This window comes from Ceratotherium simum, chromosome 25 (genome assembly GCF_057802395.1).
Source record: "Ceratotherium simum simum isolate JZ-2026a chromosome 25, ASM5780239v1, whole genome shotgun sequence".
NCBI classification, from domain to species: domain Eukaryota; kingdom Metazoa; phylum Chordata; class Mammalia; order Perissodactyla; family Rhinocerotidae; genus Ceratotherium; species Ceratotherium simum.
In genome coordinates this window covers 25,942,231-25,965,304 of record NC_141924.1, presented here as the reverse complement: position 1 = coordinate 25,965,304, position 23,074 = coordinate 25,942,231, and the positions used below count along the sequence as shown (strand labels likewise).

General features: G+C 38.8%; 1 protein-coding gene across 6 annotated transcripts in view; it reads left to right on the top strand.

Annotated features, from left to right (window-relative positions):
• Positions 1 to 23,074, top strand: part of CFAP54 (cilia and flagella associated protein 54) — a 289,887-nt gene that overhangs the window by 147,879 nt on the left and 118,934 nt on the right. For 5 of the 6 annotated variants that reach the window (XM_087449072.1, XM_014780106.2, XM_087449071.1 and 2 more), the window contains exons 40-46: positions 4,786 to 4,938; positions 6,673 to 6,867; positions 8,788 to 8,875; positions 9,161 to 9,370; positions 12,273 to 12,339; positions 14,107 to 14,289; positions 16,710 to 16,796. In XM_087449072.1, coding sequence (XP_087305198.1) covers positions 4,786 to 4,938; positions 6,673 to 6,867; positions 8,788 to 8,875; positions 9,161 to 9,370; positions 12,273 to 12,339; positions 14,107 to 14,289; positions 16,710 to 16,796 — 983 coding nt within the window. The remainder of the gene's footprint in view (positions 1 to 4,785; positions 4,939 to 6,672; positions 6,868 to 8,787; positions 8,876 to 9,160; positions 9,371 to 12,272; positions 12,340 to 14,106; positions 14,290 to 16,709; positions 16,797 to 23,074) is intronic. The other variant, XM_087449073.1, reaches the window with a different exon arrangement.

Genomic DNA, 23,074 nt, shown 5'->3' with positions numbered 1-23,074 from the left:
GACAGGCACTAGGCAGGACACTTCCCACACAGGTCCAAACAATATCCCTCGGAGGTAAATATTATCATCCCAATTTTAACAGATATTTGAAGTTAAGGCCTAGAGAAAGTAACTGTCTCAAAATAATAATATGTGAGGGCTTCCAGCTTCCTCCTTTTCCTTGGCTCGCTTAACTCCTTTCCCTGATCTCACTCTCTAAGGAGAAAAAGATGAAAGTCAAGCTCATGAATTCTTGCAAGAAAAACAGAGCAGAAATCTATAATCTTCAGAATGTTATGCATAAGGAGGAGTGGGGGTGTGCTTTGTCAGGGATCATGCAGGGCTGGGCTTGGCTTAGAGGATAGGGGAATTGAGGGAGCAAGATGGTGGAGACAGGATGGAGTGGACAAGAGAGTGAAATTGGTGAGGTAGAAGAGTGAGAGCTCCCGGGGAGTTAATAAGAGCCACTCTGGCCTAAGTATTTGACCCTCTTTCAATGTGTGCTAGGGAAGTGTGTCAAGGGTGAGCTTGTTGGAGGGGCAAGTGCTTCTCTCAATGTGACAATGTTCCTGGTTTGACTAGAACCTCCAGGATTTCTAGACATTAGGGTATAATTGAAAGATGTTGTCTCTATGGCCATAGAATATAACCATGTTGCTAATTCCATCAGGACCTTCCTGGGCTCACAAGGACCCCAGGCTCCTTCTCATTAACTTATCTTGGGCTTATTCCTCTCCTATTCTCAAAGCATCTCTGTGCCCAAATTTTCAGGCCTTAAATCTGGGTCATTGCCTGTTACCTAAGATCTGATGCCCTTTGGCAAACTATCTGGGAAATATACTGGACTTGAAGACTGGTTCTCTCTCTTACGTCTTATAAGGGCTTAAAAAAAGTTAATGTCCCTCAAGTTCACTTTTCCTCCTTTGTAAAGTGTGAGTGACATCTACCCCTACTAGTTTGTAAGGTGCTGTGAGGATCAATTGAGATTAAGATCTATAGAAGTGATTATTAATAAATTTTATCCCAGCCCTTTAGCTTTGAAAACTTGTCATTCATTCACTTGGCACGCATTTATTGAGCACATACCGTGTAACAGGCACTGTTATAGTTAGGGGTTATAGCAGTAGACACAATGGACAAAAATCCCTGCCCTCATGGAACTGGCATTCTAGTGGCAGGAGACAATCCATAAACAAGTAAAACAGTGCGTCAGAAGATGGTGAGTGCTACGGAGCAAAGAGAAGTCAGGAAGGGGAAGTGTTACAATTTTAAATAGAGTGATCAAGGAAGGCCTCCTGAGAAGTTAACAGTTAAGCAATAACCTTAAGGACCTGAGGAAGAAAGACATGGGGATATCTGAGGGAAGAATGTTCTAGACCAACATAAACTGCTGGTGTCAAGACCCTGAGGCGGAAGATTGCCTGGTGTGGGAGGGAGTGAGGGGGAGAATAGTGAGAGAAGGGGTCAGAGTGGTCATGGGGAGCCAGTTCAGGCAGGGCCTTATAGGTCTTTGAAGGACTTTAGTGTTTGCTCTAGGTGATGGGGAAGCCAGTGGAGGGTCTTGGGCAGAGGTGTGGCACGAGATAACTTAATTTTAAAAGGCATCCTCTGGTTGCTGTGTTGAGAGCACATAGTAGGAGTGGAAAGGGTGGAAACAGGGAGACTGGTTAGGAGGGTGATTGCAGTAATTCTAAAAGAGATGATGAGGTCTTGGAACAAAGTGGAAGGGGTAGTGAAGAGTGGAGCTGGTGAGAAGCGGTGGCACTCTGGATATTTTCTGAAGGAGGAGCCTATAGGATTTGCTGTGAATTTGATTTGGGGCATGAAAGAGGAAGGGGAGTCAAAGATGATTTCAGCTTTTGGCCTGAACAACTGAAAAAATGGAACCACCCTTTAATGAGATGGGGAAAGACTGTGGGATGAGCAGGTTGCGGGGGAAGATTAGGAAATGAGTTGGGAACCTTTTAAGTTTGAGATGTCTATTGGATTCACAGCAGAGTAGACCGTTGGATAGATGAGTCTGGACTTCAGGATAGTTGGGGCCAGAGATAAAATTTGAGAGCCGCCAGCATACAGGTGATATTTAAAACCATGAGACTAGATGAGATCATCAAGGGGGTGAGTATAAATTAAGAAGAAAAGAGAGGCAGTCTAAGGATTGAGACCTGGGGTTTTCCAGTATTAAGAGGTTTGGTTGATGAGGATGAATTAGCGAAGAGGACTAAGAAGGAGTGATCAGTGAGGTTGAAAAGGACCTTTAAGCCAAGTGAAGGGAGTATTTCAAGGAGAAGGGAGTTATCAGCTGGGTCAAATGCTGCTGAAAATTTAAGTGAGATAGAGTCTAAAAATTGAACACTAGATTTAGCCACAGGAAGATCCTTGGGGTGGAATGATGGGGAGGAAGCCTGATTTAAATGACTTTAAGAGAGACTGAGAAACAATGAATGTAGAACTTTTTGAGGAGTTTTGTTGTAAAATGGAGCATAAAAATAGGGTGGTAGCTTGAGGGAAAGTAGGGTCGAAAGAAAGGTTTTTAATTTTCTTAAATTTAAAATTTTTTTCTTTTTTAGAAACTTAAATGTAGTCTCCATGCTGTACATTACAGCCCCAGAACTTAATTATCTTATAACCAGAAGTTTGTACCTTTTGACTACCTTCACCCATTTCACCCACCTCTCACACTCCATCTTTAGCAACCACCAATCTGTTCTCTGTTTCTATGAGTTTGATTTTTTTTAGATTCCACATATAAGTGAGATCATGCAGTATTTATCTTTGTCTGACTTATTTCACTTAGCATAATGCCCTCAAGGTCTATCTATGTTGTTGCAAATGTATATACCACATTTTCTTTACCCATTCATCTGTTGTTGGACACTTAGGTTGTTTCCATATCTTGGCTATTGTGAATAATGCCACAGTGAACATAAAATTTTTTTTAATTTAAAAATTTTTTAAAAATAGGAGAAAAACAGCAAAATGTGCTGTTAGGAATGATTCAGCAGAGGGAAAAATTGATGATTTGGAGAAGGAAAGGAGAACTGCTGGAGTGATGCCCTTGAGGGGTAAATGGGCACAGGTGCTGGGGGCTGGGTGGATATGGTGGTGGGGGCTTGTGGAAAATCTCTTTGGATTGCTCCAATTTTTTTCCATTGAGGTAGGAAGTAAGGTCATTGGCCTTGAAAGGACGAGGAAGAGGTAATTCCCTCCCCCTTTTTTTCTTTACCACATAGCCAATTAACCACTTGCCTGTCGCCTCTAACATTGGAGCGTTCCCTGTGTCCCTCTCTTGTTCCCATTGCTACTGCCTTAGTTGAGTTCAAATCACAAAATGTTGGTGTTCTTGTAGCTTCACAGTCTCCCAGCCAGCAACCTCTTTCTATTGCAGTCTGCTGTGTATACAACTGTCAGCTAACTCTTCCTAAAGTACCAATCTCTTTCCGTCAGGGTCCTGCCCCAACCCTTCCTTGGCTCCCCATTAAAGAGGATGAAGGCCACTTACTCAGTGAGAGCTTCAGGCCTGTGGCAAACCCTTGTTTGCTCAAAAGACTGGCCATGTCATCTCACTGCCCCGAATCACCATCCTTATTTGTGCTTCCATACCTCTCCTTGCACAAACTAGTCCTGGGACCGAAGGGAAGCTACTAGACTTCTCTCTGCCTTATTTTCCTCATCTGTAAAATGAGGATATAATGGTACTTACCTCTTATGGTTGTTAGGATTCAACAAACTATCACAGTAAATTATTGAGAATAGTTCCTGGCATAGTGTAAGTTCTCAATCAACTTGAGCTGTTCTTGTTCTAATTAAAACCCCTTCCCTCTTTCTTCCTAATCAAATCTTCCCTGTCCTCTAAGACACAGCTGGCATATCTTCTCTCCCACAAAGTCTTTCCTGCTCATCCTTTCCTCCCTACGCTGATCTCTCTCTCCTCTCTTTCCCTCATTTTAGCATGTAACCAGATACTCTCTCTCACTGTGATTTTAATGCTCCCATGCCAGGATGCCTCATCTCTTCAGCTAGACTGTGAACTCTCCAGGGCAAAGGTCGTGCCTCTTAACCTCTTATAGCCCCACTCCCTAGCAAGTTGACGTACTATCAAGACCTCTGATTTTACAGGGGCCATTCGACCTGTTGAACTTGTTGAAGAAGTAAATCCCTTTGTTATTCCGTCTGAAGCCTGTGATTCTCCTTTCTCCTGTGCCGGCTTCACAGTGTATGCAGCAAACCTGCAGCCCCATTCCTGGGCCATCACTTCCTCTCCAGAGACCTCGCAGCAACTCTCTGCCACTCTCTCCCCTTTCAGGACTGTGTTTTAGTTCCATACCCCTTATGACCCCATCTTCCTTTCCTCTGCATCCTCCAATGTTAGAAACCTGTCTTTTCCTTTTCCTAAGAGAGCAGTTGCCCATCTCCAAGCTTCTTTATTTCTTCCTTTCGTCTCTTTCCCAAGGCACCTTTGCTTTGAAGATGCTGCTGAAAAGGAGTAGATTATTTCATCTTTTATGATCAGCAAAAGAAAAAGTAGGAGGCTTCGTAAGGAAAATTGGCAAGATCTAAACTTATTTGCATTTCATACGAATCAAAATTTTTCTAAGTTTTCTTCCTTTTTTTTTGTTAAAGAACTTTCAGATATACCAAAAAAAAATTTGATCTGAACGTTGAAACACCTGCTGCAGACCTGAGGGCTTTGAATTTAGCAACTTTAGTTTGGGACCAAGAAATTCTCTGAATTAGAAAGTCTTTGCTACTAGTTGGCTTGCGGTAGCATTTCATCCCCAGTGTTCCTCTCCCCTTTCCTTTCAGAATACAGCCACGCCAAAGAGCTTGTCTGTGTGCCCGTGGACGTGACAGACACTTTGAGATGTTTTAGAGAGACCTTGGAAAAATCCAAATATCATAACAGATCAATCCGTCACAGCAGAAAGTTGCTTTCATTATTTCTCGCACAGACACAAGGTAAAATACTTGCTCTGTATCCCTTTCTCTTTATTTATATGGAGTTACCACCCTGCGGATCTACTGTATTCTGCCATAGCCTCCTCCTTTCCCCACTTACATGCCCACTCCCTGCTGCCTTTCACTTTCTTCCTCTTGTCTAGTGGATTGCATCTTCTCTCTCTCTCACTTTATTTCATCCAAGGCACTGTCTTACTCATCTGCTTTTATGCTTTCTCTAAAACTACCATACTCCCTTGAGTGGAGTAGATACAAAAACAATATTTGTTCATTTTTTGATTCTGTACGTCTATGCTCTTACCATTTTCTTTGCAAGTACGGTACTGTAGTCATGTGTTATTTTTGTAAGTAGAGGAGTTGATTTATACTGAATTAACTAGAACATTTTACCAAAACACTACTTTATCAGTGTTATAGAAATGGATGCATTTTAATATAAGCATCAACAAGATTTCTTATTAATACCACATATTTTGATCTTAGAGATTTCTTTTAGCTTAAAACAGGATGTTCACTATCATTGGTTACATTACGTTTATTTGTTTTCTCCCTTGTCAACATCTATCGATCTGGGAACTCAATTGAAGCAGGGCTTTCAGTGGTTAAGTGGTAACCTCAGAGAGGAAGAGTATACTCACACTTAGGCTGGGAAAAATCCTGAATTATCTATACTTATTTAAAATTTGTTAAAATCCTAATTTATGTTTAGGATCTTTGCTGTTCAAATTTATCAGGGTAATAAGTTTAAAGAATAAACTTAATAGACAAAATAATTATATTTTAAAGTTATTAAAAATAGATTTAAACTTATACCTAAGGTGTTAATGTTCACTGAACTGACCTTTTAGAAATTTGACCAAATTTTTTTTACAAACACCGAGAGAAGTTTTATTTATGTATGTATATATGTATGTATGTATTTGTTGTTGCTATTCCCTCCTTCCCCCCCCTAAAAAAGCACTTGCTATGACATGTACCCACAGTTTTTGGTGTATTGTCCACAGACTCACATTACATTAAATTAGCTCTCCGTATCATGTTTAAATTTCTTTCAGTTATGGCATACATTAACAACAGTTAAGGGCATGAGTGAAAAAAGCAAATACAATTCCTAAGAATGGATTACACTAACTCACTCTAAATCTCACCTGGTACAAAATATTCTTGGTAGTTTATTCCCAGTCCTCAGGCCATAGACTTCAAAATCCATATTAGCTTCTCTTTCTTTGCAGCTTTTGACTACTTCCCCTAGAATATTTTTCCTTTCTTTCTGCGTGTCCTCGGATCTTATAAAGAGACAGGCTCTTTCTCATTTTTTTGCCCCCGGTGAGAACTACCTATGTGTTGCTTCTATCCCAGAGGTCTCTGCCCCAGAGGCAAACATCTTACTGTTGGAAGCTCTTAAAAAAAAGGCAAACCCACACTGTGTAACTTTCACCAATCCCCATGAGAAGTGAAGCATTATCTCAACATTTACTTTCTGGCAAACTGCCCCTCTGTAGTGTTCTTTACGAAATAACAAGAGTGGAGAGCCCATCCACGCACACCTGGGCTCTTCAGAAATGCTTCTCCGTACTAAGTGTAAAGAAACAATGTCACTCAAACTGCAAATAAGTCTCAGCTATACAAAATCTTTCCTTTCTTCTCCTTTCCCATTTCTTCTTTTTCCTCCTCATCAACTTCCCTTCTTTCTCCATTTTAAATTTATTTTTAATTTTTTTTTCATGAATTTAGGAGACAAAGAAGGAATATGCAATTCAAGATTTACTACTGGGAAGGTGGAATTTTGCCTGGGAACAGAAGAGATGCATATGCCAACACCCCCCGACCTTTCTCAGGAACACTTCAGAGTTTTCAGTTCAGTAGAGAAAAGCAAACTTCCCTATTCACAGCTGGGACTCGTAATTTCCTCTTATTATGGAACTATTGGTAAGATTTATTCATTATGTATTCATTTTCAATATGATTTTCTGCATTAATGTTGAGATTGCATTTGGTCCTGAAATGTTATCTTTAAAAGTAGGATGAAAGAGCTCCAACATCGAATCTATTCATCACACCCTCGCGGGCAGTGACAGAGTAGCTTCCAGCCCCTCCCATTACCCACCTTCCCAGCCTGGCTGTCGCCATTATGAGATTGTAGGCCGCCCTTCTGTCCATCACCCTTTAAGTGAATCTGTGAACTGCTTGTCGGGATGTGGCCACTGTCGTGTTCTTTTGCTCTGCCCCAGCTGATTCCATTTTCCTTGTCTTTCCACATGATTTGGCTTTTCTACAAATTCAGCAGTATATATTCAACCCATGTTGTAGACCTAGCATCCCCCTTTTTTATAACAGACATTTTGTAATTCCCCTTTTACTCCTTGAAATAAAATTTATATTTAATATATTCTTCTTACACATATATTTCCAAAAAAAATCAATATGAAGCTCTAAATATAAAATAAAGGATAAATAAAACAAAATCACTTTATAATAAGAGAATCTATTGTGGCTCTTGAGTGCTCAGGCACTGGAAGTTACAGTGAAGCAATCAGATGCACATGTCCTGTATGTCGAGTCACCATGAATGTGACAGCTACGAATGCAGACTGATACAGGTGTATTGTATCGGTGACTCAAGTACTATCAGCACTGTTAATTTTAGTGATGGTGATCTTCTGAAATGTCAAATAAATCTAGGTAAAGGTCTGAAGAAAACAAAGTACTACAGTGCATGGTTGCATTTCTGGGAAATTCAGAGCATTTGAAAACATGCAAAACTATCCTTTTTATGTGTAAAATGAAGTTAGATGTTAGACTCAGATAATTCTAAACAGGTTTCTCACCTTTTTCTTCATTGTGGGGGAAGGCCATCCAGTGTCTCTGGTCTTCACCTATGAAACACGGGAAATGCCCCACTGTGACAGCTAACAAAACTTTTCCTCAGATTTTGAAAATACCCTCTGGGGGACAGTACTGCCCTCATTAGAAACCACTGCCACATGGGTTAGGTTTTTTTGCTAGACATCCCTGAATGCATGCATTCATCAGAAAAACAAAACAAAACAAAAATTCAGGTGATATTAAACATATGCTTTTTTGCATTTGAGTAAAAGAGAAGAATCTGTTATGCTGTGATCTTGTCACATCCATGCTCAAAAACAAACCCTTCGAGGTGGCCAGCCCCGTGGCATAGTGGTTGAGCTCGGCGTGCTCCACTTCAGCAGCTGGGGTTCTCGGGTTCGGATCCTGGGCAGAGACCTACACCACTCGTCAGCCATGCTGTGGCGGCGACCCACATACAAAATAAGGGAAGATGGGCACAGATGTTAGTTCAGGGTGAATCTTCCTCAGCAAAACAAACAAAAAAACCCCAGAAAAATCCCCCCCAAACACAAACCCTTTGAGGCTTCCCATCTGTTACAGCATAACGTTCACATTTCTCCATGAAGCATTCAGATGCCTCAGTAATCTCACCACTACCTCCTTCTTCACCCTCCCGAGAGAACCATACTCTAGCCACACATGTCATTTCCATATACACCCAGCCCTTTCTCCCTTTTCTGAATTTCTCTTCTCGACCATCTCTACCTGGCTGACTCTCATTCTACTTTCTCCATGTTTCCTACCTGTTAGACCCGATCTTGTTTCTTGTCTCTGAGAGCCAGTCTCCCACTCCACTGTGTTCAAATAGAACATCGTTTCCTCTCTTTCTGTATATATAGTGTGACATTTGAAGGCACTATTAGCTTGAAGTTTGCTTATCTACACAGTTAAGGAATAATGCAGTTGAAAATATTCTTGCAAATATAAAGGAAATATTTTCCAGGAACTGACATTTGTTCTTTCACTTGATTAAAAATACAGATGTTCTCCACGCCAGCAATCAAAGGAGTCTTAAAGTTCAGGCATTGCATGAACTTGGAAGTCTTCTCATCTTTGCAGGAAAAAAAAGGTAGATTTTTAGGAACAAGGGACAACTTTTTTTGTCTGTTTGAAAAAAATTTTAATCACTGTCAAAAAATATTGTCTTTCATAAATTTTAGTTCTTCGATAATATTCCATTGCTACATTTTATTCATTTGATGAGAAATGGTTATGAGCAATAAATGGTATAGATTCATTCTCTAATCTTTTAATTAAAATGTTTCTTCAGTGCATTTGCTTTCCCTTTTGGAAGATAGATTTAATAACAGAGATCTCAGAAAATGTATGGAGAAATGCTCTGTTTCTGTTTTAGGGCTGCGTTTAAATGTTGGTGTCAAGCTCTTGATGACATATTCAGAAAACAAGATGTTTTACATACGTGGAAAGAGTTTGGCTCCTCACTCACCAAGGCCACCCACAGCTATTCACCTCCGGGTTCCAAAGACTACAGTGAGGAATTTCTGTCAAAAATTGGCATTTGGGGATGTTTGCAAGGAGCGGTAATATCTGCAAAGATAGCACAGTGAGTGTGATGATGGAATGATCTGCATAGTAGCTAAGAGCTTCCCTTGAGGGAAACCCACCTGTGCCACGTGGAACGCCATGCCTCACACACGCTGGATTCTTGGGCAGCTACATCCATATCATACAGGGTTATATAGTTTACTTATTTGTGATGTTTATTGTTTATGGCCATCTCCTCTCCCTATAACACCTCCTGCCCCTGGAAGTGAGCACCACATGTGCTCAGGTCTTTGCTTTGTTCTCCAGTGCCTGGCATGGAGTTGGCATGAATGAACGAATGAGTGAATGAACAGTTGGTATGGGAGCAAGAATAACAGTGTAGAGGCAGGCTGACCTGGGCCCAGTTCAAGAGCCTCCTATTACCTTTGGGACCCTCAACAAATTACCCATTCTCTCTGAGCCTCAGTGTTCTCATTGTAAGCTGTGGTGGTGAGAGTTACGTGACATACTGTATTAGTTTGCTAGGGTTGCCATAACAAAGTAGCAATTTGTGAGAAATTTGTTGTCTCACAATTCTGGAGGCGTGAAGTCTGAGATCAAGGTGTTGGCAGGGTTGGTTTCTTCTGAGTCTTCTCTCCTTACTTGTAGATGGCCGTCTTCTCACCGTGTCCTCACATGGTCTTTTCTCTGTGCGTGTCTGTGCTCTAATCTCCTTTTCTTATGAGGACACCAGTCATGTTGGATTAGGATCCATCCTAATGACTTCATCTTGACCTAATTATGTCTTTAAAGACCTTATCTCCAAGTATAGTCACATTCAGAGGTTACTGGGGTTTAAGACTTCCACATATGAATTTGGGGCGGTGGCACATTTTTTATCCCATAACAAATACTTTTTAGTTTCCTATTGCTGCTGTAACAAATTACCACAAATTTAGTGGCTTAAAACAATACAGATTTATTATCTTACAGTTATGGAGGTCAGAAATCCTAAAATCAATGTGTTGGTTGGCAAGGCTGTGCTCCCTCTGGAGGCTTTAAGAGAGAATCTGTTTCCTCCCCTTTTCCAGCTTCTAAAGGCCTTCTACATTCCTTGGCTCATGGCCCCATCCTCCATCCTCAGGACCAACAGCCTATCATCTTCTTCTCTGTCTCTCTGACCTCTGCTTCCATCATCACATATCTTTCTCTGACTCCGACCCTCTTGCCTTTCTTATAAGGACCATTGGGATTACATTGAACCCACCTGGGTAATCCAGGATACTCTCCCTTCTCAAGGCCCTTAATTTAATCACATCTGCAAAGTCTTTTTTTGCTATGTAACATGTAACATGTTCATAGGTTTGTGGGATTAGGACGTGAATATCTTTGGGGGGCCATTATTTAGCCTACCACATATAACTTGTGAAAGTCTATCTCAATGCCTTAGACCTAGTTAGCACCGGCAGATATCTTAAAGACTTGATTAATATGAGAAATTTAAAAAGTATGGAGGGAGTAGAGGTACAGATTTTCTTCACTTCTCCAGTTACATTTTTAGCTTACCTATAGGGTGTGGTGGGCAAAAATCTGCACAGTATTTTGAGCTGTAGAAAAACTTAAAAAAAATAATAACTTTTCCTATGTAATAATCATATTGTTTTCAGAAAATTAGCATCTTTGGGCAGAGGAAGTAAGAAATTACCACTTAAAAAGTGTTAAAGATTTTTTAAAAACTCTGTCAAGTTTGACTTTTTTGCACTCCTGGGAAGGAACTCATCCTTAAACACACACATGCACACACACACACACGCACACAATCCCCACACAAGTCTGAGCTTATGACTTAGTAGAGCTTGGCAGCAGAGAATAGAAAAGCTGAGAAAAGTTCACAGCTTGAAAATAGAACAGCCATAGCATTCCTACCAGAGGGCACCTCAGCTTCTCTGAGCCTCTGAAGTTATTACCTAGTGGTTTTCAACCAAGTCATTTCCTGGTTACCCAGCTGGAAGTCTGACTTCCACAGGATATATAATTCTACAGGGGCTTTGGCTGTTCTGGGAGACTCCCCGAGGAGAAGAAACTCTTCTCCTCACTGCTCAGAAGGGCAAAACACAGCACTCGGCTATCCATATAGAGAAGCTAAACTCAGATAGATGTTGTTATTAATATAGCGAAGCCGACTGACTGGTTTTATCTAGATAAAACTTAGAAGGAGGTAATGTGATTTATAGTTGCGTAAGAGTTTCAAGACCTATATAAAGAAATCTCACTCTTCTAAGGGATGTAAAATGAGACAGTAGTAAATGGAGAAACATTACCTTAATCTTTGGTGGAAAGGCTTAATAGTGTCAATGGGTCCATAATATACTGATCGTGAGAAAACATTTTGTTTCAGTCTTTTAGAGGGAACTATTTAAACATACTTATCAAAAACTTAAAAGTTGTGTGCCTCTTTTTCCCAAAAAATTCCACTTCTAGGGATTTATCCAATGGAACTATAGGACAGATGCTCAAAAGTGTAGGTACAACAATGTTTATCTCAGCATTTGAAGAAACCAAAATGAAGATGAATATTTTCCTATTATAGTATATCCATATGATAAAATATTAAAGTTCTATAAAATTATAATGTAGCTCGTTATGTCCACAAATGGAAAATTTGTTTATAAAATAGTACGTATTGCATAATTCTAGTCTTATTATGTGTTCGTGTATAACTATACTTCGAAAAAAGCTAGAAGGAAATTCGCCTAAATGTTATCAGTAATCATGTTTAGGTGGTAGGATTACATGTGATTTCTTATTTTCTTTTGTATGTTTTTCTGTGTTCTGGATTTTACAGGAGCATGTAGCATTTTCAGAATCACAAAGACTATTTTAATTTTGGAAAAATCTATGAGTATTAGAGACACATATTTATATAAAAATATTTTTGGAAAATTTCTATCAATCAGTTTCTTTTTCTTATGCTTATTTAGATTTATCAAGACGTTGGATGTTGAAAGGAGAACCAACTGTTGCATTTTGTCTGCATTACTTTTTCAGGTAACACTTTATGTATGTCTTTCTACAGTAACGTGACCATTCATGCAGTCAGTAAAAGAGTGCCGTACTAGTTTATCATATTCATAAAACTCATGGGTAGGAGAATAGCATGAGCCTTGATTAAATGTCATAAGTCCCTCTTCCCTTCGCTGGCTGAACCCTTGTGCCACTTTCAGCTTTGATATTCCACCGAGTCAGTTTGCTTCCCTAAACTACAGAAGAAGGTGTTGTACGGAAATGGAAACTGAGTCTCCTGTCATTAGTAAGATCATGTTGCCAACACGCAATGAAGCCAGTCTGCTTGACTCCAAGTGGTTGCCTTAAGTTACCTCATCTCTACATAAGGTTTGCTTGATCGCATGATGTAAAATATACCATATAATGAAAGCTAGAAACAAGTTGAAGGCTACAGAGTGGAAGTGTTTGCTGTTCTCAGGATTTGGGTTTGACTTTACCAAAGAAGAAAGGAGCTTTTATCTGGAAGACAAGATGTTTTGATATTTGGGATGTAGCCGGGAGCCTTTGCAAGCTACTAAAGGTTCTGTTTACTTTGAAGGATGGGCACTCTTGTTCTTTGTATCAGAGGGGTCTGATAGGTTATGAAATCTGGTTAGGTAAGTTCTTTGGGAAAGGCTTCTCTGAATGGAAGGCCAGACTTTTCAATTTTCTTATGTTCCATATACTTCCTGTCTTTGATTCAAAGGGAAGAGGTGAAAGGCAGGGGTGCAAAGGGAATGAAATTGGATTCTGACTCCTTATATTGCATCCTTCACTTTCTGATACTCCTTGTTCTTGAAGATAATGCTGTTTATATTTTAGAAAATAGGTGATTTAAAAAAATTTTGACTTTGTGCTTAATGTGGACCTAATTTCTTAGTAATACTACTCCTAAAATAAAAATTAGCTAGTGGGATTTATTTTAAAAATTTCTTAATTCTTTTATGATTTTAAAAGCAAATTTGTAAAATTAAAAATTTAAACAACTGCATAGTATTTTAGAGTAGGTACTTTATAACTTTAATGAGTGATCTGATTAAAATTCTTTCCTGATACATACATTTGAATAATTTTATATTGCATTTGTCATCAATGTTAATTATTTGAGATAACATAGGAAGTACTCCTAAATGTCAAATTTGATTTTGTGTATTCATCTTTTTCCCACATCTGGTACAATGTTGGTCATATAAGTTTCTTAAGAAAAACTGGTTAAGTTAAACAAATCACCTTTTTACTTAATTCAAAGTTCAGAATTACCTCTGCTTGATTTAGACTTCTGAAATAAGTTATCTCCTCTTCTTATAGTTTGGTATAGTGGAAAGAACATAGATTTTTGAGTTAAATAGACATGATTTTGAATCTTCTTTCTGCCGCCATTAGCTGTGTGACCTCAGATAAGTTAATTGTTTAAGCCTCAATTATATCATTTGTGAGATAATAATCCTTCCTTCTAGGAATGGGTTAAATGAAGATTAAATGAGATAATGTTTATAAAGAATTTACCAATAGTGACCAATACAAAATTGACCCTCAAGAAATGATAACTTAATATAATGATAATTTCTTCTGAAAAGAATAAGTATTTGACTATCATGAAATTTAAATCTTGAGTGGTAAAAGCATGATAACATTAATGATAAGTACTGTTCATTACAGAGTACAGTGTACTAGATATATGCTAAGCACTTTAGGAAGTGATACTTATCTTTCTTTTCATTGTTACAAATGTGATTTATAGCTCTTAATTTCACCTTTTGTCATTTTCAGGGTTTGCTTAGAACCACACTTCCACACCCCAAAGCTGAACGTTGCTATGCTCAGTATGAAATCACTCAGCTTCTACCTGGCATCGAGCTCTTCTCGGATAGATACAGGGCTGACATTTGCTCTGTGGTTGCAAGTCTGTATTACATTATACGTGAACTGCACTTTGCTAAGCAAAATCTAATAGTAAGTAATTTGTAAAGCCAACAAATCTTAATTCACGGTGGTATTTTTGCCCCACTTCCTTTATACTTTTCGAATTTTGCTAATATTCTTCTGGTCAGTTCTTGTTTAACTTTTAAACTCTATTCAGGATTCTTATCTGTACTTTAAAATAAAATGTATTACTTAATATTCTTTCTTCGACGTCATCGTTTACATTGCATTTTGGATACGAGAGCAATGTCTATTTGATTTTGTTTTCTTTTCACTCTATTGTTTTTATCTATTTTTTTTCCTTAAGACATTTGGTGAAGTTGATTAGAATGTTTTGCTAGTCTCAAACAGAGGAATCTCTTGCACATGTAACTCACTGCATTAAGTCGTGCAGGTTGTATCAATGCCAAAACTATGAGAGTATTTCTTTATTGAGATAAATTTATCTTTGTGTCTCTTGACTTTTCTCTGTTAAAGGTGCATCTAAGTGAACGGCAGATTCTAACTGTGAAATAAAAGGCAGATGTTTCTTCATGTCCTAGGAAATTCAGAAACCCAAATACAACTCTCTTTTCCTTTGGGGAAATAAATCACCCTATATATCACAAATTTGAAGTGGGTTGTATTTTAAAAATAAATTAGTGTGTTCTAACTGTTGGTCATTTTATATTTTTCTCTTTTATCTTATTTTTTTCTATTTTCCTCTTTTATGCTATTTCCTCTCTTTTTTGTACCTCCCCCCATATTTGCTTCTTAGTATCTATTCTTTCTCTTTTTCTGCTTCTTCCCTTTCCTCCATAATTTTCATACCTACTTTCTTTTTTTATATGTTGTTTTCTATTCTCTTGTCCTAAAATCACTCTCTCTCTTTATATTGAAAAGATTTATTGCCCCCTGATATGAGTTGTTAAATTATAAAGCCATGTGTTAAAGTGGAGAGGTTGATAAATGCTTTTAACACTTCGAAGATTTGGCAAGAAATTGTTTATTAGAAAAAATAACAAAACAGTGCTCCTCTCATTGTTAAAGGGATTCATTTCTGAATTTAGAAAATAGTTCTATCCCCTGGGTAATCTTTAGCTGCCTAGTCATATTCATATATAATATATATCGCTGCATTGGAAAAGAAATGAGACTTTTTTTCCTCTGAAGCTTAAGAAATTGAGAACATTTTTATGAATAATTGAGCAATTGGAAGCAATAAAATGGTGTGTTTTTATTTCTCACTAAAGAAAAGAAACAATCTCAAAGGTAATAGCCAACTCATTGTTTTGTGCTGCATTAATTGTAGAAAAAGGCATTGTGTTATGTTTGCAGTGCATAATTGTAGAAAAATGTATTATGTTTGAAATCGTTTAAGACCAGTTCTAATCCTTTTTAAAGGCTGTTGCTATTAGCAGCTGCCAGTTGACTGACAATTAGAGGTTCCTTAGATGAACTTGCAAGATGTACACAGTTTCCATTTTGTATTACACTACCCTCCAGAAGAAGCCCAGTGGCTAAGGAAATTGCTGTCACATGTAAAATTTGCTATGGGACCTATTGTGGAATCATGGGATATAGTTTGCTAAATAATGGGGATCCCAATCCCCCTTTTTGCTCCATCTCCCTTTAGTGGGGCAGGACCCAGCTGTAGAAACTGAGCTCTAGTTTTAAGTTGAGATCATGAGCTGTTCAGAAGTCTAGGCAAACCTGTTCCCTCAACACCTGTGTCCAGCTGGGTAGTGGCTAGGTCAGTTGAAATATTGATAGTCTGTAAGCCTTCACATCTACCCATGAGATTTTAAGAAGGGTTGAACTTTGGGGTTAATTCTGGGAAAATAAAAATACAATGTGAAGAGTAAGCTTGGGTTTTAATCAATAGAATATGTGCTCTGTGAAGGCAGGGGCTGGTTAGATTTTGGCTTGTTCTCATTCAACAGTGCCTAACACATAATAGGCATGTTATAAATATTTTTTGCTGATAGAGATATTCCAGTTGAAGACTAATAGCAGCTGACGTTGAAATGAATAAGTAGGAGCTATCAGGGGACAGGGATGTGAGTTCCTTTGTTTTAAAGTTTGCATGTATTTGATAGCTCATTTGCTAGAATGTTTCCACAGGTCTCAGTGATTCATACATGTATGTTGAATTAATTTTTTTCAAGGAATAGAACTAATTGGATTTTCACTTTTCCATGCCTAAAGAGATGTGAAACCTAGGTTTTGGGTACCAAATGGCATCTATGTGGAACTGTAAGTCCCTGATACACCTCAAAGTTCTGAGAAAATTATGAGGCATATGCTAGGTAGATCATTTCACTTATACTGAACAGTATAGTTTCATAGCTTGGAAAAATCAATCACTATTTTTCATACATCTCCTATATTAATATTTGCTTTAATTTTACTATTAGGTTATTAACTTGATAAAATATGTTTTAAAACAAAGAGTGTTTTTCTGTTGGTAGATTCTGCCTCTCCTTGCATTGTACCAATATTTTGTTTCTGGAATTTGCCAAGACCTAATCAGAAATCTAGAAGCAAGAATCCTCAAGGTATGTTGCAAGCTTTTAAGACATTTGATATTCTTGAACCATTAAAGATATTATCATTAATTAATTTGGTTCTAATACTCATAATAAGCTGATAATAATATGGTGTTGTGCTGATAAAGAAAAATACTTGCCCATCATTATAATAAAGTATGAGAAAGAGAAAGAGCCAGTTAGAAAGGTTTAGATCATTTTATGCTTGGGCCACAGTAAAGTGAAGAACAGCTACACCTGGTAACAAGGCTCGCCCGACACCAGTCAGCCTGGAAATCACCACTTCTGAGAGACTGATTTCCTAGTGGAGACTAAGGAGTCAGTTTTCTGAAGTTTCTGTGAAATTTTTGCTAAGGATCTTTATGTATATCGTGGTAGACGAGAATTTTTCCTTGCACAGGCAATGGAAGTGACAAAACACATGGACACTAAATTACAATTAATTCTGTTACCTAGAAGTCAGCTGAGGTTCTCTGTCTCTAAGACTCCTGTGCAGTTGGCTTGAACCCCACGTGGAGTGAAAACGTGAAGCACCTCACTTTCTCTGCTCCTTTTCCTAGTCACATAGGGTCGCAGGCTCTCGCTCGTGTTGAATTTGTTTTGTCGAATCATCTCGACATCCAGCAAATTTGCTCCCTGTTCTGCACCTCCTCATCTCTAACATGGAATTCAACCCTATTCCTATTTTACACTCACACACACACACACACACTCACACATAAACACATACAACACATTCACTCAAGGCTTTTAGTTCTGTATTGGACTTGACTGAAAATTGGGAACACAGGTAAATTTGAGGCAAAAGAAACAATTTAAAATGGAATATTTGGCATCTCTGAGCTTAAAATATTTCTTGGCCAACATCTCACATTTTTTCTTCCCATCCCATGGCTTAATCAGCTGTGTGCTGGTAAATGTTTCACAATTCACTCTAAAAAAAAAGCCTCTGATATATAGCATTTATAATTTCCACAGTGTAAATACTCCCACTGTAGCTGACTTCAGCCTATCGACTGGGTGCTACTGAATGAGAGCTGGGACAAGATGTGCACAATCAGCTCTTGCGGTTGGGAGTGAGTGGGCTCCAACATAATGCTGGCTTAACCCTCTTTCTCCTCTTTTGGAAATACCCTCTACCCTTCTTCCCAAAATCTTTCCCTCCCCTTTCTCATTTTCTAATGAGGGGAAATTAGACTTCCCTTGGAACTCCTCTCTTTGTCCAGACCCCGCCCTTGGGCCTATGTTTGCAGACCCAAATAGTCCGTCACATTCTGTTTCCAAATAAGGACGATACCTTCCCTAAGAGGAAGTCTGGTGCTGACTAGTAAGATAACATATTTTAGCCCAGGAAGAAATAATTTATGAGCCATGAAAATTTCTGGATCACTCTTTCTGAGTTATTGAACTCTTAAGAGTTCTCCTACTTTTGAAATCCGATAACACTTTTTAAAAATCTGCACACAACTTTTCTCTTTCCTTCTCTAAAAACGGTGCTCCCTTCAAGATTGCAAAATTCTTGAGGCTCGGGCCTGTATCTTATTCATCTTTTAGTTTCCTATAGTGTCTTGAGTAATAAATTCATATACTTGATATTCAGTAATTAATTACTAAAGTGAAATGTAAAATCTGTGGACATTTATCAAGTGCCTACTGTCCACACTCTCCTTCGTGTTTAGTGGTAACTCACCTGGAAGATGCTTGGTAAATATCTATTGTTTTACCTCTGAAACAACATTTCTTGAGTACCTCCTGTATAAAAGCACCATGTTAGTAATTCTAATCAAAGAAAAGCACCCCATGGTCTTTGCTGATAAGGAAGTGAAAGTAGGGAAGAGAGACAGGACGTATACACAAGAAAATAACGTGTGCACCTGCCTCTTGATCGTTTTGAAATGAGTATGATGAACGCTGTCTCCAGGGGTTTGAAAGCGGGAAAAACGGCTTTGGGTCTCTAGGTTTCACTAAGTAGAAAAAATTTAGGCTTGAAAAGAGTAGAACTAACTGAGCAGGAGACAGGAAGAAGGGAACATTCTTGGCAGACAGAGGTATGAAAGATACAGAGGTGAGAAAGTATTAACTTGTTCTCGGGACAGGGGTCGTTCAGTTAGACTGGAGTGGAGGTTTTGAGTAGGGAGGATGGAGAAGGTAACACGAGAATACCAGAGGTCCATGATGTGGAGAATAGCAGGGGCCAAGTCTTGAATTCCAGACTGAGACATAGTGTGGAGGCTGAGCAGTGAGAGAAGTGAGGAGATTGTGGAATCAGAATTGGGTAACGGTTTTATTCTGGTCTGTCGTCAAGAGGCAAGAACATGGGAGTGTTGCAATGACCCTTGGCAACATGTCAGAAGGAGACCCAGAGAGGCACTGAAAGGTATAATCTGAAACGAAGTTTTTCATTAAATGACTATTGTTTGTTTGTTTGTTTGTTTGTGAGGAAGATCAGCCCTGAGCTAACATCCATGCTAATCCTCCTCTTTTTGCTGAGGAAGACTGGCTCTGAGCTAACATCTATTGCCAATCCTCTTCCTTTTTTTTTTCCTTTTTTCTCCCCAAAGCCCCAGTAGATAGTTGTATGTCATAGTTGCACATCCTTCTAGTTGCTGTATGTGGGAGGCTGCCTCAGCATTGCCGGACAAGCAGTGCATCAGTGCGTGCCTGGGATCCGAACTCAGGCTGCCAGTAGCGGAGTGCACGCACTTAACCGCTACGCTACAGGGCCGGCCCCCTAAATGACTATTTTTTTATTGGATTGTTAGCACTTGGCAACTCTTTTTATTCTAGAGTAGCTTAAAAGCCAGTGAAGAACTGTGGACTCTATTCTGTAGCCTTGGGTTGAGAATTAATTATAGAATTTTGATCAGGGGAAGGACATGATCAGATGTATCTGGCAACAGTGTCAGGAGTAGAGTGAGATGGAAGTGGGGTCTCACTGGCACAGTTGGAGTGGAAAACCTGACTGGAGTTCTGACAGAAACAATGGAAAGAGCAACTGATGCATCATACAGAGGAGGCATTGACAGCCTGTATGAGCAGAGTTTGCCCGACCTTTCTGAAGTAAACTGGGGTCAGTGAATGGGAAGAGAGAAAAGTCACAGTCAGGAAAGAGCAAACAATAATGCTTTCTGACACATCAAAGAGCGATAGATCACGCTGTTAAGTTTCTACAGTGCACCAGTGTCTTTCAGGGAAAGCTTTAAGACCTATTCAAGATCAACTGGTCTGGCTTCACTTTAGAACTGCCGACATCTTGAAAGATTTATTATTCTCAACATATCTAACATTCCCAGGAAGGGTACTGACGGTTCTCTATTTGTGTGAGTCAAGTGTTGATTTATGAGTAGTTCTTTTTTCCATCTGGCTTGTTTGTGTTCACAGTGTTGGTCATTTCCGAAAATCCATGTCCATTATTGTCACCATTCCTTTTTCAAGTGGTCAGATTGGTATGATAAACTGAAACCAGAAGTAGCCTTAACAGTTACAGTTAGTCCATGTACAGCAATCTTATAGTCAAGACCAGAGGAGACTAACCTCACACAGATATGGGGAAGTGTTTCCTCCAAGGGATAACAAAAAGACTGTTCATCTGGAAGTCTGAAAGAGCTCATATGATTCCCCAATGCCTATTATATGGCACCAGGGAGATTGGAGCCCAAGGTGTCTTAGGCATGAACCAGAGTTTGTAACCCAATAGACAGCAGTTTTCTCTTCTCTATGAAAAATATTCTCCTGACCTTTTATGTTTTATTTTCATGTTATTGTCACACCCTATTTTCCTCTAACTTATCTTCTTTTTATTTCTTTAAAATCTATACATTCTTGAGATTCCTAAGATAGTGCTTAAAGGAAAAGAGAGAGAAGATGGGTATACATGTTGAGGGTAAATTGAATTTTTTTCTTCTATGTTATATATATAATCTTCATCCAATTTTGTATTTTATTCCCTGCTTCCACAATTTACCCTTCTCTACTCTCTACAAAGTTATGAGATGTTTTCGAAACATAAGTCAGGTTAGGATCCTGCCCTGTTCAAAACTCTCCAATAACTTCTTATCACACAGAGAATAAAATCCCAAGTCCTCACTCTGGTTGACAGCCCACCATTCGCACCTGCCTCCTATCCCCCTTCCCCTCTCCCTAAGCTCCTACCACACAGGCTGTTCCGTGAGCACACCAAGACCCCTAGACTGCTCCCACCACCACATGACCTTTGTACTCAAGGTCCTCTCGCAGATTTTCACGTTATCTCTCTCCTTCACGTCATTTCCAAATCTTCTCTTGAAGGCTTTCTCCTCAGAGAAGTCCTTCCTGATCACAATTTTGAAAATAGCATTTTGTCAGTACCCTCCATCCCTTCTCATACTGTGTATATCTTCCTGTATCACTTAAATTTAGCTAAATATGCATCCTGATGGAATGTAACCTCCAAGAGGTCTTGATGCATAAGAGGTGCTCAATAAATATGTTAAATGAATGAACGAATTTGATCATGAACTTTTCTTTTCTTCCTGTAATTTTCTTGCTGATTGAAAGTCCTACTGGGTTACCTTCAAAATAAGCTGTGTACAATGTATAGTTACCAATTGATTGATGTTGTTAAGTATATGTCTTTAAAATTGACAATGTCCATTAATTATGGATAAGAAAATGAATAGTTGTCTCTATGTTGATACATTGTGGAGTTCATCTCCTGGTCTGTTTGACTTGCCTCAGATGTTAGAGAACATCAGGAATGTTTTTGTTTTGTTTTTCTTTCTTGTTTTTTTAAATTTTTTGTTTATTGCAGTAACATTTGTTTATAACATTGTAAAAATTTCAGGTGTACATCATTATACTTCTATTTCTGCATAGATTACATCATGTTCACCACCAAAATACTAATTACAACCCATCACCACACACATGCACCGAATTATCCCTTTCACCCTCCTCCCTCCCCCCTTCCCCTCTGGTAACCACCAATCCAATCTCTGTCCCTATGTGTTTGTTTATTGTTGTTATTATCTACTACTTAATGAAGGAAATCATGTGGTATTTGACCTTCTCCCTCTGACTTATTTCACTTTGCATTATACCCTCGATGTCCATCCATGTTGTCACAAATGGCTGGATTTCATTGTTTCTTATGGCTGAGTAGTATTCCATTGTGTATATATACCACATGTTCTTTATCCATTCGTCCCTTGATGGGCACTTAGGTTGCTTCCAAGTCTTGGCTATTGTGAATAACACTGCAATGAACACAGGGGTGCATGTACCTTTACAAATTGGTGTTTTCAAGGTCTTTGGATAAATACCCAACAGTGGAATAGCTGGATCATATGGTAGTTCTATCCTTGATTTTTTGAGGAATCTCCATACTGTTTTCCATAGTGGCTGCACCAGTTTGCACTCCCACCAGCAGTGTATGAGAGTTCCCTTCTCTCCACATCCTCTCCAACACATGTTTCCTGTCTTGTTAATTATAGCCATTCTGACAGGCGTGAGGTGATATCTCATTGTAGTTTTGATTTGCATTTCCCTGATAGTTAGTGATTTTGAACATCTTTTCATGTGTCTGTTGGCCATCTGTATATCTTCTTTGGAGAAATGTCTGTTCAGGTCTTTTGCCCATTTTTTAATTGGGTTGGTAGCTTTTTTGTTGTTGAGATGCATGAGTTCTTTATATATTTTGGAGATTAAGCCCTTATCAGATGTATAGTTTACAAATATCTTCTCCCAATTGTTAGGTTGTCTTTTTGTTTTGTTGATGGTTTCCTTTTCTATGCAGAAGCTTTTTAGTTTGGTGTAGTCCCATTTGTTTATTTTTTCTATTGTTTCTCTTGCCCGGTCAGACGTGGTGTTTGAAAAGATGTTGCTAAGACCGAGGTCGAAGAGCGTACTGCCTATGTTTTCTTCTAGAAGTTTCATAGTTTCAGGTCTTACATTCAAGTCTTTAATCCATTTGGAGTTAATTTTTGTGTATGGTGTAAGGTAAGGGTCTACTTTCATTTTTTTGCATGTGGCTATCCAGTTTTCCCAACACCATTTGTTGAAGAGACTTTCTTTTCCCCATTGTATGTTCTTGGCTCCTTTGTCAAAGATTAGCTGTCCATAGATGTGTGGGTTTATTTCTGGGCTTTCGATTCTATTCCATTGATCTGTGTGTCTGTTTTTGTGCCAGTACCATGCTGTTTTGGTTACTATAGCTTTGTAGTATATTTTGAAATGAGGGAGTGTGATACCTCCAGCTTTGTTCTTTTTTCTCAGGATTCCTTTACCTATTCGGGGTCTTTTGTTGTTCC